This window comes from Myotis lucifugus, unplaced genomic scaffold (genome assembly GCF_000147115.1).
Source record: "Myotis lucifugus unplaced genomic scaffold, Myoluc2.0 scaffold_4, whole genome shotgun sequence".
Taxonomy (NCBI): Eukaryota; Metazoa; Chordata; class Mammalia; order Chiroptera; family Vespertilionidae; genus Myotis; species Myotis lucifugus.
Genome location: NW_005871052.1, coordinates 6,761,263 through 6,781,084, shown reverse-complemented (window position 1 = coordinate 6,781,084; position 19,822 = coordinate 6,761,263). Strand labels below are relative to the sequence as shown.

General features: G+C 36.5%; 1 protein-coding gene across 1 annotated transcript in view; it reads right to left on the bottom strand.

Moving 5' to 3' along the window:
- The window catches only part of ATRX (ATRX, chromatin remodeler), a 265,117-nt gene that overhangs the window by 149,055 nt on the left and 96,240 nt on the right, over nt 1–19,822 (bottom strand). Inside the window, 1 exon segment of the mRNA XM_006082832.3 lies at nt 17,206–17,278. Coding sequence (XP_006082894.1) covers nt 17,206–17,278 — 73 coding nt within the window.

The window sequence follows — 19,822 nt, the reverse complement described above, 5'->3', positions numbered from 1 at the left end:
TTTTTACAGAGAGGAAGGGAGAGCGATAGAGAGTTAGAAACATCGATGAGAGAGAAACATCTATCAGCTGTCTCCTGCACACCCCCAACTGGGGGTGTGACCGCAACCAAGGTACATGCCCTTGACCGGAATCGAACCTGGGACCTTTCAGTCCGCAGGCCGATGCTCTATCCACTGAGCCAAACCGGCTATGGCAACTTTTATGAAATTTAAACGAACCACCCTTTATTCTGAAACTCTTTCCTAATTTGCGTAGGGTGTGCTGAAATATTTATGTATGTATGTATGTATGTATGTATGTATTTATTTAATGTCTTGCACTGGGCCTCTAGTTTATTTATAAATGACCGAAGGAATTCTTGGTCATTTTTGGAAGTATTTATGTATGACTTTTGTTGGTTAATTGTAAATTTTATTATCCTATATAATAAAAGAGAAACATGTAAATTGACTGTCCCTCAGCTATGCTCACCAGCCAATCAGGAGTGAGTATGCACATTAACCCCCATAAAGTTGATGGGTTAATTTGCATACACAGTCGCAGAGCTGGAGAGCCGGCGGAGAGTGGAGCGGCTTGGGGAAATTGGCTCCCCAAGCCGCCAGATGGAGAGCAGAGAGGGAGAGCTGGCAGCTTGGAGGACTTGGCCGAGTCGGAGGCTATGGGCCGGAGACAGAGCAGAAAGGGAAAACCAATATTGCGGGGAGCACCAGGAATTCTGGGAATAGTAGTTTTGGTGGCAGCTCCAGGACTGGAAGCAGAAGCCCAGAGTGCGGGAAGCACCAGGAATGCTGGGAATCGTAGTTCTAGTGGCAGACGGATCTCCTAGACATGAGAGCAAAGTGAGCTTGGAGCAAGTTACTGTTGTGGTGGGGGATGGAGGGAAAGCAAAGGTGAGAGACATAAGTAAAATCAGAATGTCTAGGAAAAATTAAAGGGAAGATATCCTAATACTTCCAGGAAATTTCCACCAATGAAGCAAAGAAAAAAAAAATCCCTCTATTATTCTGTGAGCAACAAACCAAACTGAGTTGGGGTCTCAGACAATTTGCTCATATGATTGCAAAGACAGACAGACACTCCCAGATTGGAGAGGGCTCCCCTGAGGGCTCCCAGATTGGAGAGGGTGCAGGTCAGGCTGAGGGATCCCCATACCCCCCAGTGCACGAATGTTGTGCACTGGGCCTCCAGTTTATTTATAAATGACCAAAGGAATTCTTGGTCATTTAAAGAAAACTATTCTTTAAATGAAACTATTCTTTTCATTTAAAGAAAACTATTCAATAAAAAATGCATTTTACAAGGCCACAATACTGTGTATCCATACACAAAAGTTACAATTCTTTAACTGTTTTTTCATTTGTGTACAATATAACAGAATAATTACTTAAAACAGAGAATTCTGAATAAGATTATAGGTTTAAATACACGTACCTCATAGTAATAAATCAAGTGTCTATGTAGTGCTAAAATATAATATATTTAAAAGGTTGATATGCAAAACTATTCAAATGACTACAACCAAAGAATGTTGGATATTTTTTGGATGATGAACAAATATCCTCCTAGCAGAGTTTAAGTCTTTGTTTTAATAAATGTTTTCAGCCCAGCCTCCAAGACCGCAGTTCCAGCACATCCAACCAGCAAGGCTAGGACTGCGCTCCCCGCCCGCCAAGCCACAGCATCGCACCAGCCCCGCAATCTTGCAGGCAAGCTTCTGAGTTCCCTACCCACAAAGTCTGCAGTGTCGCCCCGGACACAGTCCCACAGGCTACTCTCTGGCTGAGTTCCCCGCCTCCAAGATTGCGGAGTCGGCTCCTGCACCACACACCCCACAGGCAACGCTCTGTCTGCAGCTCCTGCCTGCCAGGCCCAAAGTGTAGACCCTGGCCCAGAGCAACCTGCCTATGACAAGCCTGGGACTGTGCGCCCTGCCAACCAAGACCACGAAGTTAGCCTCGCCACATGCGTTCCACAGGTAAGCCCGTGTCTGCATTCCCTGCCCACCAAGCCCATGGCATAGGACCCAGATTCAGCGCATTCCACCGGCACGCCTGGGACTGCACTCACAGTCAGCCAAAACAGCAGTGCTAGCTCAGACTTGTGCTTCCCAAAGGAAAACCTCTCACTGTGTTCCCTGCCGGAGAACATGGCATTGGCCCAAGCCCTACACATCCAGCCAGCGAGCCTCAGACCGATGTTAGCAGGAATGGGGAGATAAAGTAACAACCACCAAAGGAATGAAAAGAGAGAATCCTGCCCAAAAAAGAAAATAAATGAAAGAGAGGCATGCAATATGTCAGAAAAAGAATTCAAACTAATGGTCATATAGTTCATAACCCAGATGGATGAGAAAATCAACAACTTATGTAAGAATCAGGAGGAAATCAAAAAATGATATAGCTACAATAAAAAACATGATTGAAGGTTTCAACACTAGACTAGAAGTGGAGGACCAAATTAGTGAATAAGAAACTAGGGCAGCGAAACACATACAATCTGAACAGCTATTGGAGAAAAAATTAGAAAGCAGGAGTGCCTAAGGGAGCTTTGGGAAAACACGAAACAAAATAACATCTATATAATGGAAGTGCTAGAAGGACAAGAAGAGCAGCAAGGATTAAAAAATCTATTTGAAGAAATAATGACAGAAAACTTCCCTGATTGGGAAAGAAAAGGTCACACACGCACAGAGACTCCCAAATAAGATGAACCCAAAGAGACCCACATCAAGAAACATAATTACAATGGCAAACGTTAATAACAAAGAGAGAATCTTACAGGCTCGAAGAGAGAGACAGAGAGTTACCTACAAAGAAACCCCCATTAAACTATAGATGATTTTTCAACAGAAACACATCAGGACAGAAGGGAATGGAATGAAGTATACAAAGTGTTGCAAAGCAAGTGACTAAATCCAAGAATACACTATCCAGCAAGGCTGTCATTCAAAATTGGAGGGGAAATCAGGAACTTCATAGACAAAAAAGGGCTAAGGGAGTTTATTCCTACCAAGCCAGCAATGCAAGGAATGCTAAAGGAACTGCTGTAAAAAGGAGAAACAGAAAGGCAAGAAGGAACACTGGCACAAAGAATAAAAATAACTACAAACAATAATAACCGTAAACATAAATGGATTACATGTTCCAATCAAAAGACATAGAGTGGCTGAATGGATAAGAAAAAATGACCAATACATGTGCTGTCTACAAGAGACCCACCTCAGAACAAGGGACTCACACAGACTGAAAGTGAAGGTCTGGAAAAATATCTTTCAGGCAAATGGAAATGGAAAAAAAAACCTAGGGCAGAAATACTTATATCTGACAAAATAAAACTCAAAGTAAAGGCCATAACAAGAGATAAGGAAGGTCATTTCCATAATACTAAAGGGAGCAATTCAAAAAGAAGATAGAACTCTTGTAAACATATATGCACCCAATAGAGGAGCACCCAAATGCATAAAACAACTTGTGGAAGATATCAAGGGAGACATCGATAGCAATACAATCATAGTAGGGGACTTTAATACCCCACTGACACCACTGGATAAATCCTCTAAACAAAAAATCAGCAAAGAATCAGCAATGCTAAATGACTCAATAGGTCAGATGGACTTAATTGACATCTTCAGAATATTTCACCCCAAAGCTACAGAATATACATTCTTCTCCAGTGCACATGGGACATTTTCAAAGATAGACCACATTATTAGGACACAGGCAAAGTCTCTTCAAATTCAAGAGGATAGTAATCATAACAAGCATCTTCTCAGATCACAATGGCATACAATTACAAATCAACTACAATAAAAACAATGAAAAAAAATCAAACACTTGGAGGCAAAATAGCATGCTATTAAAGAATGATTGGGTTACCAAAGAGATCAAAGAAGAAGTAAACAGCATCCTGGAAACAAATGACAATGAAAACACAACAATCCAAAATCTATGGGACACAATGAAAGCAGTCTTGAGAGGGAAATTCATAGCTCTACAAGCCTACCTCAAAAAAAAAGAAAAACTGGTAATAAATTATCTAACCTTGCAACTTAAAGAATTAGAAAGAGAGCAACAATAAAAGCCCACAGTATCCAGAAGGAAGGAAATAATAAAGATCAGAGAAGAAATAAACGACATAGAGACCAAAAAAAAACAATACAAAAGATCAATGAAACCAAGAGCTGGTTCTTTGAAAGGATAAACAAGATGATGAATCTCTCGCCAGGCTCACCAAGAAACAAAGAGAGAGGACCCAAATAAACAAAATCAGAAATGAAAGAGGTGAAGTACCAACTAATCCTACTGATATACAAAGGATTGTAAAAAAATACTACTCCAAAAAACTGGACAACCTCGATGGAATGGACACATTTCTAGAAAAATACAAGCTTCCAAAACTCAATCAGGAAGAATCAAGCAACCTGAATAGGCCGATAACTACTGATGAAATAGAAACAGTGATCAAAAAGCTTCCAGCAAACAAAATCCCTGGACCAGATGGCTTCACAGGGGAGTTTTACCAAACATTCAAAGAAGAACTAAAGCCAATCCTTCTCAGACTATTCCAAAACATTCAAGAGGTAGGTACACTTCCAAGCTCTTTCTATGAAGCCAGCATTACCCTAATCCCAAAACCAGATAACGACACCACAAAGAAACAGAATTACAGGCCAATATCCCTGATGAATATAGATACTAAAATCCTCAACAAAATTCTAACAAATCGGATCCAGCATTAAATTAGAAAAATTATACACCATGACCAAGTGGGATTTATTCCAGGGATACAAGGCTGGTACAATATCCGCAAATCAATAAACGTGATACATCACATAAACAAATTGAGATGCAAAAATCACATAATCATATCGATTGATGCAGCGGGGAGATAGGGAAACGGTTTAGGTGCTCAGGTCTCAGCAGTTGTCATTACAACTGGACAGTCTCATAGTCTCTTCAGGGTGGCGCTGTTTGCGTTTCCCTTCTGTTTATCAGGAGCTGTGAAATTGGCACTCCAGCCAGGAGGTTCCGAAAAAGAAACCATTTTTTCACTTTCCCGAATTTATGACTATCACACTATGAGGCTGGGTCCTGTTATAATCACTTAACTTCTAGACAGATCCATTTCACTTTGGGTTGACAGCTTATGACCCTTGGATAAATTTTTAAAAGCCCCCTTTTCCTAAATTTTAGGTTAATTATAAAATTTTTATTGTTTACTAAATGTACATTTTTCTGACAGTTTATTTCACAGAGGAATTAAATGAGCATGTGGGAAGAAGCATTTGTAAAGTGATATATAAATGTAAAGCAGTGAATTTAGTCCCAAGACCTTGTTAAACCGAAACAAGTACATGTCCCTATTCTAGGAATTTGAGTTGCAACCACTTGAAAGTGACAGATTTAAATGTATTTACTTGACATGTATTTGTTGAGAGCCTGCTAGGCTGTGTTGGCGCTGGAGGTAGAATGGAGAACAAGCCTCACCTTCAAGTTTAAATCTGGTAGAGTAGACAAATAATATTGTTTCTCGGAATGGATAAAGTATATGTGTGTTCAAGGTCATTTTGGAATTTCGTATTTTTACATGACAAACAGAAAAATACTTTTCACATTGATTTAAGACTTTCCCAAGACATAATTACATAAAAGGTTTATTTTTCATAGTAGAAAAGTCTATAATAATAAAGTTTATAATAAAAAAAGAACTTAAAAAAACACCAGGAGGATTATTTTTATTCAAAACTCCTGAAAAAAAGGAAGAAAGGCAAAAGATAGAAATATCAGAATTGAACTTTAACTAGTTTATTCTTATAAACAGAGTTAAGAATTTCAACAACATAATAAAAACAAACAAAAGAACTTGATCAAATTAGTCTTCTAACACAAAATTCTAAAATGAATTAAGAATAAAAAAGGACATTTGAGACCTCCTCTGAAGTACAGTGATATTCTTTATTTCTATTGGTCTGTCATGTTATACTTTAAATATGTTATATGGTAGGTTGAAAAATTATTTGGAAAATTAAATTGTCATCCTAGATACTGGACCTATTTTCTTTTCCTGATGTCCTATGTGTACCCAGTTTAATGTGTTTTTCCTCATTAGTTTCTTTGAATATGAAACCTATGATAAAGAGAAATTTTAAATATTTTTTTCTACCCAGGTCACGTGTATTTTTAAATGTCAGTGTATATTTTAAAAAGTGTACTTTACATGTATAAGTAAATTTGTTTTCTAAATTTGTGTATTCAGAAATGCTTGATTCCATTTAAGAGATTCTGAGTGGCAGTATTTGTTCTGAATTTGGCTGTAAGAACTGTAGGATCAGAATTATGATTTCTGGCTGCTTTCTGTCCTTGTCTGTATAAAAGGTGTTACCTCATACCCTAACCGATTTGGCTCAGTGGATAGAGCGTCGGCCTGGGGACTGAAGGGTCCCAGGTTCGATTCTGGACAAGGGCATGTACCTTGGTTGCGGGCACATCCCCAGTAGGGGGTGTGCAGGAGGCAGCTGATGGATGTTAATCTCTCATCGATGTTTCTAACTCTCTATCCCTCTCCCTTGCTCTCTGTAAAAAATCAATAAAATATATTTTTTAAAAATAAATAAATAAAAGGTGTTACCTCATGAAGGTGAAATGATATGAAGATGCTCAAACATGTCCATAATTTTCATGATTGTTACATAATATGCCTAGACAATAATTTTAATTCTCTCTTTCTCTGTAGATCAGTGGTCCTCAACCTTCTGGCCCTTTAAATACAGTTTCTCATGTTGTGACCCAACCATAAAATTATTTTCATTGCTACTTCATAACTGTAATGTTGCTACTGTTATGAATCGTAATGTAAATATCTGATATATGCAGGTTGGTCTTAGGCGACCCCTGTGAAAGGGTCGTTCGACCACCAACGGGGTTGCAACCCACAGGTTGAGAACCGCTGCTGTAGTTAAATACAGTATATTTTAAACAAGGAAAAGTGAATTAATGATACAATATCTTTAAATAAAATCTTCAACAAAATTCTAGGAAATTGGATCCAGCATTACATTAGAATGATCTTACACCATGACCAAGTGGGATTTATTCCAGGGATGCAAGGATGGTACAATATCTGCAAATCAATAAACATAATATATCACATAAACAAAGTGAGAAATAAAAATCACATTGCCCTATCAATTGATGCAGAGAAAGCATTTGACAAAATCCAACACCCACTTCTGATCAAAACTCTCAGCAAGGTGGGAAGAGAGGGATCATACCTCAACATAACAGGCATATATAACAAACCTACAGCCAACATCATACTCAATGGGCAAAAACTAAAACCATTTACCCTAAGAACAAGAATAAGACAGGGTTGTCCTCCTTCACCACTTTTATTCAACTTAGTACTGGAAGACCTAGCCACAGCAATCAGACAAGAAGAAGAAATAAAAGGCATCCAAATTGGAAAGGAGGAAGTAAAACTGTCACTATTCACAGATGACTTGATATTGTACATAGAAAACCCTAAAGACTCCATCAAAAAACTATTAGACTTAATAAATGAATTCAGCAAGGTAGCACGATACAAAATTAACACCCAGAAATCTATGGCTTTTTTATACACCAATAATGAACTTACAAAAAGAGAAATTTAAAAAGCAATCCCACTTACCACTGCAACAAAAAAATTAACATACCTATAAATAAACTTAACTAAGAAGGTAAAAGACCTGTACTCAGAAAACTACAGGATGTTGAAAAAAGAGATAGAGGGAGATATAAACAAATGGAAGAATATACCATGTTCATAGATTGGAAGAATCAACATCATTAAAATGTCCATATTACTCAAAGCATTCTATAGATTCAATGCACTCCCCATTAAAATACCAACTGCATATTTCACAGACCTAGAACAAACTCTCCAAAAATTCATCTGGAATAAATAAAGACCCAGAATAGCTGCAGCAATCCCGAGAAAGAACAAAGTAGGAAGATCTCAATACCAGATATCAAGCTATACTACAAAGCCACTGTTCACAAAACTGCCTGCTACTGGCACAAGAACAGACATATAGACCAATGTAACAGAACAGAGAACCCAGAAATTGACCCAAGACAGTATGCTCAATTAATATTTCACAAAGGAGACAAGAGCATACAATAGAATCTAGACAGTCTCTTCAATAAATGGTGTTGGGAAAATTGGACAGATACATGCATAAAAATGAAACTAGACCACCAACTTACACCATACACAAGAATAAACTCAAAATGGATGAAGGACTTAAACATAAGATGGGAAACCATACAAAACTTAGAGCAAACCACAGGCAGCAAAATATCAGGCATTTGTCGTAGCAGTATCTTTACCAATAGAGCTGCTACCACAATAGAAATTAAGGAGAAAATTAAAAAAATAGGACTACATCAAAATAAAAATCTTCTGCACAGCAAAAGAAACCATCAACAAAACTACGAGAAAACCCACTGCATGGGAGAACATATTTCCCATATTATCTCTAATAAGGGTATAATCTCCAAATTTTACAGGGAACTCATACAACTTAACAAAAGGAAGATAACCAACCCTATCCAAAAATGGGCAAAGAACCTACATAGACACTTTCCAAAAGAGGACATACAGAAAACCAAGAGACATATGAAAACATGCTCAAAGTCACTAATCATCCGAGAAATGCAAATCAAAACAACAATGAGGTACCATCTCACACCTGACAGAATGGCCATCATCAACAAATCACCAAAGACAAGTGATGGCAAGGATGTGGAGAAAAAGGAACCCTTCTGCACTACTGGTGGGAATACAGATTGGTACGAATGCAGACTGGTGCAGCCACTGTGGAGAACAGTATGGAGTTTCCGCAAAAAACTAAAACTGGAACTCCCATTTGACCCAGTGATCCCACTCCTAGGAATATATCCCAAGAAATCAGAAACACCAATCAGAAAATATATATGCACCCCTATGTTCATAGCAGCACAATTTACAATAGCAAAGATTTGGAAACAGCCTAAGTGCCCATCAGCAGACAAATGGATTAAAAAACTGTAGTACATCTACACAATGGAATACTATAATACTGTAAAAAAGAAGGAACTCTTACCATTTGCAACAGCATGGATGGGTCCAAAGAGTATTATGCTAAGCGAAATAAGCCAATGAGAGAAAGATAAATGCCACATGATCTCACTTATTTGTAGAATATAGTGAACAATATAAACCAATGAACAAAAATAGATCCAGAGACAGAAGCAACGAACTGTGACACCTCAGAGGGAAGGCAGGAGAATGGGTTGTGGGGTAAGAGATCAACTAAAGGACTTGTATGCATGCATATAAGCATTACCAATGGACACAGTCACTAGAAGGTGAGGGCATGTGCTGGGGGTGCGTGTGGCCAGAAAGAGGTCAATGGTGGAAGAAAAATAATATTGTAATAGCTATGTACAGGCCAGTGGGGAGGTACTAAAAATATTAGGAGGACCACTCTGTAAAGTAGTATATGATTGTCTAACCACTATGTTGTGCACCTGAAAATAATACAGAATAACATTTAATGTAAACTATAATGGAAAAAAAGATGGAAAATTGTATATGTTTTTCATAAAAAAAGAATAGATGAGCCTACAATATATCTATCTTTAGGAGGAAGAAGAAGGTGGGCATCAGGGATGCTGCTAACTCAGGGGTTAGCAATAAATACCCTTTGGTTCTCAAAAAAAATGTTTTCAGAAATAAAGATTTCATAAAATTACTATGGAATTCCTCATCTTAAAAATCTGTACTAACATATTTTTAACCTCTGTGATTCAAACTTAGTATCTTGATATGAACATTTCTATAAAAAAATAACTAAGATGCCCTGGTTGGGTGGTTCCCTTGGTTGGAGCATCATCACATACAACAAAAAAGGTTTCAAGTTCAACTCCTTGTAAGGGCACATACCTAGGTTGTGGGTTTGATCCACAGTCGGAGCGGGTACAGGAGGCAATCCATCAAAAACTAGCATTGATGTCTCTATCTTGCTCTCCCCTCCTTCCCTCCCTCCCCCAATCCTTTCCTCCCTCCAAATTTTAAAAATAAAAATAATAAATAAATAAATATAAAAACATACTCTTAGGTGAGGCTCATTTATAATTTTTTAATAAAAATTTAAAGAGCCTGGCTGGTGTGGCTCATTTGGTTGGGTATCATCTCATGCACCACACAGGATCGGCCTGTAGACTAAAGGGTCCTGCACTTGATTCAAGTCAAGGGCATGTATCTCGGTTGCAGGTTTCATCCCTGGCCCTGGTGAAAGCACATGCAGGAGGCAACTAATAGATGTGTCTCTCTCATATTGATGTTTCTCTCTCACTGCCTCTCCCCCTCACTTTCATTCTCTCTAAAAAATCAATGGAGCCCTAACCGGTTTGGCTCAGCGGATAGAGCGTCGGCCTGCGGACTGAAGGGTCCCAGATTCGATTCCAGTCAAGGGCATGTACCTGGGTTGCGGGCACATTCCCAGTAGGGGGCATGCAAGAGGCAACTGAATCGACATTTCTCTCTCATTGATGTTTCTAACTCTGTATCCTTCTCCCTCTCCCTTCCTCTCTGTAAAAACTCAATAAAATATATTTTTAAAAAATCAATGGAAAACTATCCTCGGTGAGGATTAACAAATAAATAAATAAATAATCCAACCACACTGAAAGAGAAATTATGAGAAAAACTATAGAGTATTACTATACCCAGTTAAGCATTTTTCAATTATAAAATAAATATATGTATGTGTGTAGCAGGGGAAAATATCCATATAAAAAATCTCAGCTTTTAATAAAAATTCAGGTTAAAAAAAGAATGCTTATTTAGAAAAATACCTAGCAATATGATTTTTCTCTTAAAAGCTCAGTTTTAAATATGCGTCACACCATGTAAAAATACAAATTAAGAATATTCCAAAATAATTCTTTTTACAGGAGGAATGGATTCTTCAATGATCATTTTAAGTATGCAACCTCTAAAGACAAAGCTTGGTTTAATGATCCACAACACTACCAATGGGGAGAAACCAAAATGGCGGCCTAGGTAATCCACTGAAATTGCTGCCTCGCACAACCACTTCAAAACTACAACTAAAAGACAAAACAGACACAACACTAACAATGTTAAACATGAACACAATACCATCTTATCACTGGGACTAATTGACAGTAAAATATAGAACATTCTTTAAAATTTTTTGGTCAAAATATTTCTATTAAAATTTAAAACATTAAGGAATCATAATGCATTTTCAATACCAGGCTAATTGTAGAACTGTAACAATAATAAAAAATTATGTGAATAAATGTCTTTTTTTTAAATAAATGTCTTTTCAATGAAAGAACCAATTTAAAACACAATTAAAAGGGATTCAAAAGACAACACTAAAATAATGGTACATTTGCCCGGCCAGTGTGACTCAGTGGATGAACATCAACCTATGAAGCAGCAGGTCAAGTTCAATTCCTGGTCAGAGCACATGCCTGGGTTGTGGACTCAATCCCGAGTAGGGGGGCGTGCACGAGGCATCCAATCAAAGATTCTCATCATTGATGTTTCTATCTCTCTCCCAATCCCTTCTTCTCTGAAATCAATAAAAATTTAAAAATAAAAACGAATATGGTACATTCAAATAACTCACTGTAACAGTACATGTATAATTTAAATAATCTGACAAACTGGTATTATTATTCCCCCTTTCAAAAAGTACATAAATCTTAATCTATAAAATATAAAGTAAATTCTCAGTTATAGAAAATTCAAAAGATAAAGGTAGTATACTACTTATATTTTTTAAAGGCTCGACCAAAAAAGTAATGAAAGTTAAACTGCCAATCAATCCATAATATTTTTTCATTGTTTATTAAACATATGCAATTATACAGAAATAATTTACAAGTTAGAGCTATCAAATCGGAATGATGCCATCTAATTGTAGGCTAAATAGAAACTTATTTATTCATACCCACTAACATATTCAGGACATGGCTAAGTCTTTTATATTGACCTCAAAAGCTATCACTGCTTTAAAATAGAGAAGTTAAATAAGAGTGAAATCTGTTATAAAACTTTCACATAACTATGTAAGTACATAGGTTATATATAAGTATGTGTTATATAAAATAAATGTTTTGGGAATTATAAAGTATTTACTTCCTCAATTTCAGAAATATCAAAATATCTTTGGCTATAAACTAGCCTGCATTATCTCAATTCCAGCAAATTCTTTCAAGTGTCATAAAAAGATGCATTATAATTAAAATCAAATGCTTAAACAAGAAAAAAGTTTTACAGGCCGGCCAGCAGGGCTCAATGGTTGAGTGTCGACCTATGAACCAGGAGATCATGTTTGATTCCAGGTCAGATCACATGCCCAGGTTGTGGGGTCAATCCCCAGTGTGGGTCATGCAAGAGGCATCTAATCAATGATTCTCTCTTATCATTGATGTTTCTATCTCTCTCTCCCTCTCCCTTCCTTTCTGAAATAAACAGAAATATTTTTTAAAAACTTATTATAATTACTAAATTTCTGCAACACCAAAAAGTATATTATAGTTTTTGCATATCTGACAAAAAAATCGGTATGATTCTGACTCATTTACACTGGAAGGCTATTGTTGTGTTGGCTGGTGTCATTTTTTTTATTTGACAATCAAAAGGAAAAGAGGTCAATACTCCTGACTTAGTCAGGTATTGCAAGTTTTAAAAATTCTTGCAGCACACCAGCATGCCACAGCACACTGTTGGAAAATCATTGGGTATGTGTATATTATAAAAGCACATTAAACTAAGTATAATGAAAAATATGCTCAAGATAAAAATTGAATTCTTCTGAAAATACTCTAAAGGGTTATATTTTGTATTTTTTAACCAGAACATAAGATGGAATTATATATACCTTCAATAAAATACTTGCCAGTTACAGAGAGATGTAATAAAGTACTTAAAAGATGAAAGTGATGTTTATATTTTGACAAGCTCTAACACAAATAAAAAATTATCATACCTTAATGATACTCTCAATTGGTGGCTAGATATGAAATTAAGGTTCATCACTCACATTAAAATTATAGCATGTTTTAGGAGAGAAACCAAGATGGCGACATAGGTAAACACCGGAGTTTGCTGCCTCGCACAACCACTTCAAAAATACAACTAAAAGATGTAACGGACATCACCCAGAACCACAGGAAGGCTGGCTGAGTGGAAATTCTACAACTAGAAGGAAAGAGAAAAGCATACGGAGACTCAGAGGAGGTGTGGTGCGGAAGTAAAATACTAAGGTACAGAGGCACATGCAGAGCAGGCTGGACGCTGAGGGCGCGGTTGTCTTTTTCAATAGGGAGGGAGTCTCAGGCTCTGAGCTCCAGTTCCAGGCGAGTCTCTGGGGACCTAGACTCATACGGGAGAAGCGGGACTGTCTGGCATCGGTCGGAACTCGAGGGCAGCTTTCTCTCGGAGGTACTTGCAGCAATTGCTGGGACACTGAGAAGCGGGGCCTCTGAAGGCAGGACTGAGAGCAGCCATAACTGCTAGCCCCGCCCTGTTGATCCCTTGGGACCCGCCCCGCCCAAGCCTTGCACGGAGGCGTTTGCTGGATAACCTCAGGCAGAGGCTAGATTAGCACCTCCCTAGAGCTCCAGGACAGAAGTTCTCCCACTGCAGACACACCTAATTCTCACAGCCAACTGGCCTGGAGATCAATCCCTCCCAGTGTTACAACAATCAAGGCTTAACTACGGCAAGACTGTGCACAAAGTCCACAAGGGGGGGCACCAAGAGTGTCCTCCTCAGGTCATTGGGGAGGCTGAACCACTGGGCCCTAGAGGACACTTAGCACAGAAAACCACTTTATCAACACAAGGAAGCATAAAAAATGCCGAGGCAAAGAAACAGGACACAAATGACAGAAATGGAGGAAAGCAAACTGCTGGATATAGAGTTCAAAACCACACTTTTAAGGTCTCTCAAGAACTGTCTAGAAGCCGCCAATAAATTTAGTAAGACCCTCGAAAAGACTGGTGAGACCGCCGATAAATGTAGTAAGACCCTCATGAAATCTAGTGAGACCCTTGATGTTGCGATAAAGGACCAACTAGAAATTAAGCATACACTGACTGAAAGAATATTATACAGACTCCCAACAGCAGACCAGAGGATCACAAGAATCAAGTCAAAGATTTGAACTTCGAAGAAGCAAAAAACACCCAACCGGAAAAGCAAAATGAAAAAAGAATCCAAAAATACGAAGATAGTGTAAGGAGCCTCTGGGACAGCTTCAAGCATACCAACATCCGAATTATAGGGGTGCCAGAAGATGAGAGAGAGCAAGATATTGAAAACCTATTTGAAGAAATAATGACAGAAAACTTCCCCTTACAAGTCCAGGAAGCACAGAGAACCCCCAAACAAAAGGAATCCAAAGAGGACCACACCAAGACACATCATAATTAAAATGCCAAGAGCAAAAGACAAAGAGAGAATCTTAAAAGCAGCAAGAGAAAGAAAGTCAGTTACCTACAGGGGAGTACCCATACGACTGTCAGCTGATTTCTCAACAGAAACTTTGCAGGCCAGAAGGGAGTGGCAAGATATAGTCAAAGTGATGAATGCCAAGAACCTACAACCAAGATTACTTTATCCAGCAAAGCTATCAATCAGAAGTGAAGGTCAGATAAAGAGCTTCACAGATAAGAAAAAGCTAAAGGAGTTCATCACCACCAAACCAGTATTATATGAAATGCTGAAAGGTATCCTTTAAGAAGAGGAAGAAGAAGAAAAAGGTAAAGATACAAATTATGAACAACAAATACACATCTATCAACAAGTGAATCTAAAAATCAAGTGAATAAATAATCTGATGAACAGAATGAACTGGTGATTATAATAGAATCAGGGACATAGAAAGGGAATGGACTGACTATTCTCGGGGGGGGAAAGGGGTGTGGGGGATTCGGGAAGAGACTGGACAAAAATCGAGCACCTATGAATGAGGACAGTGGGTGGGAAGTGAGGGCGGAGGGTAGGGTGGGAACTGGGTGGAGGGGAGTTATGGGGGGGAAAAGAGGAACAAATGTAATCATCTGAACAATAAAGATTTAATAATAAAATAAATTTTAAAAAATTATATCATGTTTTAAACATTCTTAGCCTTTCAATAACATTTGAGGCCTCATGTTTTGCAGGAAAACAAATAGTAGCATAAATAAGTAAAAAGGAATTAAAGAATTTTAAAATAATACATTTTTAAATGCTTTCATAATCTCTCTGTGATCATGTACTACATAAATCCCTGATGAATACAATATATGTCCTTACCATCCCATTCTGGACCCCACACCTATCCCATAAAATAATTGGTTATATAATAAAAAAAAATAGCCCTAGCTGGTTTGGCTCAGTGAATAAGAGTGTCTGCCTGCGGACCAAAGTGTCCCAGGTTCGATTCCAGTCAAGGGCACATATCTTGGTTGCAGGCTCCTCCTGGGCCCGGACCCTGGTCAGGGCATGTGCAGGAGGCAACCAATTGATGTGTTTCTCTCACATTGATGGTTCTCTCTGTCTTTCTCTCTCTCTTCTACTCTCCCTAAAAATCATTGGAAAAATAACCTCGGTTGAGGATTAACAAAAAATGATAAGTAGCAAGCAGCATCTGTCTTTGTATACATCTATTCAAAGTGCAAAATAAAACAGTTCATTTACCCTAATAACAATGTTTTCCTACTAATTAGGAGAATGTTGATCTTTGAAACAGAAAAAACTATCAGCATCAGCAAGATATAAAACAAAGCTAGAATAACAGCTATCCTTAGAAAATTATGACAGAAAAATTACATATATATTTTCATGTTTTCTTAACATTACAGCTTACTATTCAGAATAAATGGATGGTTAATATAGTGATCTTTAATAAAACCTATCAAGTCTATCAGCTTTTATAGACTTAGAATTAATCAGAGAAAGCTTCATCCAACATTTTCATTTTAGAGATCAGAAAATTTTGGCAAAGAGTAGTTAAGTCACTTGACCAACATTACAGAGACAGTTGTTATAAAAATTAGAATTAGAAGTCAGATATTCTTATTCCTATTATTTCAAAATTCCATCCACTTCACCACACTTGGCTGAACATTATGAATGTGGGGTATACTGTAGTGCAGGGAAAGGTTTAAAAGACATGTAAAAACTTTATGGTATATTCTTTAATATTATGTTGTTGTTTTTTATTCTCCATTGCTGGGATATGAGTGTGCCTTTGCATGTTTCTCTTCTCCCAGCCATCCTTAGTTAATAATATCTGTACAGGCTATACTGTTCACATTTACACTTATTGTTTAAGTCTTATTAAAGTTAATAGTATCATACTATTTCTATTTTATTTGAAAAATAGTTAAAATCTGTATCAGTCTGGACACTTTGTAAATTGATACTAATTTTACAAGCAATTTCTTAATCTTAAATATCTGAGTAATGTCCCTTTTTTTTTTACTTTGAACAGAATTTAATAAATAGGACTACCATAATGGATAGCAATTAAAAACAATACTCAGCCCTGACCAGTGTGGTTCAGGGTCAAGAGTTCGATTCCAGATCAAGGGCAGGTACCTGGGTGGCAGGTTGGATCCCAGGCTCCCTGTAAGGGTGTGCACAGGAGGCAACCAATGTGTCTCTTTCACATTAATGTTTTTCTCTATCTGTCTCCCTCTCTCCTTCTCCCTCCCTCCTTCCATCCTTACCTTCTACTCTTTTTAAAAATCAATGAAAAAAATACCCTCACTTGAGGATTTTTTAAAAATCAAACATTAAGGAGAAAGATGTCTGTTGTCACCAATTTGAGATAATTCACTTTCATCAATAAAATAATCTGTAAGAATTCAAAAATTAGCAGTTTACATAAAAATATAAAATTGACAGTGCTATACATATTTATATCACACCCTATGCTAGGTGTGTCAATATTTATATTTACTTTCTCTTAAAGTTTCTGAGTTTTAGCCTATTTTCTGGCCTTTCTTTCAAACTTGAGGAAAGACCGTGAGCAGAGTCTTTCCAATGCACTCCTGGTTTTTACAACCAGCTTGAGGTTCTGTTGCTGCTGTTTGTGCCCACGTCTAGGGTGTGTTATAATCTTTTTAAAGTCCTTACAGATAGAACCATACCTATTCTCAGGATCATTGTCATCATCATCATCATCCACTGTGACAGGCACTGATTTAGATAAGTCTTCATCTCCTTGAAGGAAAAAAGCATACTCAAAATTAGTTTTATGTTATCTACATAAGTAAAACCATGTAAAATAAAACAGAAAGCCTAAAACTTTAATAACAACTAGTTGGTTCTAAACTGTATTCTGGGGTCCAAAACATGATTTAAAAGAATTTATAAGAAAGCACATGGATAATTTAAAAAGTGCCAATAGTAAATTGATAAATAAGTTGGATCTTATGTATTTCAAAGTTCCTTTCCAGAGCACAAGGGTTTACTGCGCATCCTTCAGGTAGCATGTCTTTATCATTTACCATCACATTAGCATAAGTTTCTTACTAAATAAGCTATGTTCATAGTGACCCATTTTAAGTTTAAAGCTAATATATGTATAATTTTTTTCTGTATTACTGACGAATAGCAAAATTGCTATCAATATTTTGGTGGTACCAAATAATTTCAAATATATTTGAATTTGTATAATATTAATGAGTAGAAATATACAGACACATTCAATTACAGTAAAACTTATGTCCTTATAAAGAGCTACTCTTCTATCCTTTGATTAAAACTCTAAAGACATTAACATTTGGCATTTCATTATATGTAAAATGTGCCTCAAACACAAACTTAAATATTAAACTCTCATTAATACTATATATGCTGAAGTAATTAGGAAAAAGTATGCTGATGGTTATTATTTCTTTTGAAATGCATCCAAAATTTCAAGAGCATTGCATTGAGTGAAAAAAAGCCAATCTCAAAAGGTTACATGCTTCATGATTCGTCTCAAAATAACAAACACAAAAATCAGATAAGTTGGTAGGAGTTAATACGGGGGAGATAAAGAAGGAAGCTGTGCATAAGGTGCAGCACAAGGAAAACTTGTGGTAATGGGACAGTTCAATATCTTGGTTGTAATTTACAAAGCTACACATGATACAATCTCATAGAACTATATTTATACATACATGCATACATACACACACAAAAGAATAAATGCATGTAAAACTGGTGAATCTAAATAAATCTTTCATTTCCTGGTTTTGACATTGTACTACAGTTATGCAAGATGTTACCAGTAGGAGAACGGTAGAATATCCAAAATCTCCCTGTACATTTTTTTGGTTGCAAATTCCTGTGAATTTATAATTATTTCAAAATAAACAGTTAAAAGGGCACACAAAAGTTAGTTACATTGATGGATAGAAGAATATATAAATAAATATCTTGAAAAACAGTACTCTTTACATATGCAAATACAGTACAATATTAACAAAAGAAACTTTTCTACATATTAAAATTTTTTCATAACATATTTGAAAAAAATGTTGGAGAAAAAAATCCACAAAGAATGCAGACAGCTACATGTTCATGATAGAAATACAGAAAGGCAAAATTAAATACAGAAAAGCAAAAATAAATCTCACAATATCCTAGCAAACTCAGAATACCTCATTCAAGCAGACCAATCTTCAAATGAATTATCACTAGTAATACTACCGTCATTCTTCTTTACTAAATTTGACCCATTCCTTAAACTAGTGTTTAAATGCTATCTGTTTACCTCCAATAGTTAGATTAAGTAGCTCACTTGCTAATTATCACACAGCCCCATTTTACTTTTGTATATTTTTCTGATATTTTTTAATGATTTATCTATGTCTGTCTTGCTCATTAAACTGCAATCTCCTAGCACCGTGTTCTTAATCTTGGTTGATTATGCCATTCCCAAGCCCCAATTTCTTTTTTTCTTTTTATAATGAATCTTTATTTCTGTAAAAAGAATCTGAGTTTCTAAAAGGCAGTACAGATATGCTAGGAGATAATACATGCTTTTCATATCCTCAGTATGAAATATATGGTATATCTGTATACACATTATTGCCTTCATAAATGAAAACAGTAATCAGTAACACTGATTTACAGCAAATTAAATTGTATAAAGTAGAGTTCAGTTTACAAAGAAGTATTTCTACTCCCCTCTACAAGCCCCAATTTCTACGAAAATGTTGTACCATGTAATAGGACCCCCAACTATTGCTGAATAAATTAGAATCCTCTAAATTCTTGAGAGCAGGTGAGGCTTTTTAAGAGTTCATAAAAATTGTCGCCTAAATTAACTTGGACATAGTAGGGGAACAAATAAATATAGCTTGCTTATATATGCATGCAAGCAAATTCTTAAAGAATGCCACTAAAAAAATAAAAATAAAAAAATAAAATAAATAAAACATTAAAAAAATAAAAAGGATGCCACTTTTATCATTGGCTTATATCCAAACTTATCTTGAAAAACAGTACTTTTTACATAGTGCTTGTATTAAATATCCTTCAGATTCTTTTCAGCTTAAGTATTTCTTTGACAAAGTCCATTTTTTAGATTTGTTAACTCCCTAGCAAATTTACCTTCTTTTTTCATCTAAAGTCATCAGTTCCAAAAATATCCAGGGTAAACAAAATCTGAACAAGGCTTATGAGACCAAATAGTTGAGAGACTGGCATCTGCTGAAATTCTGAATTCTTAAGGATTCTCTGGATATACATATGAGAAAGGATTCACCTCCCCAT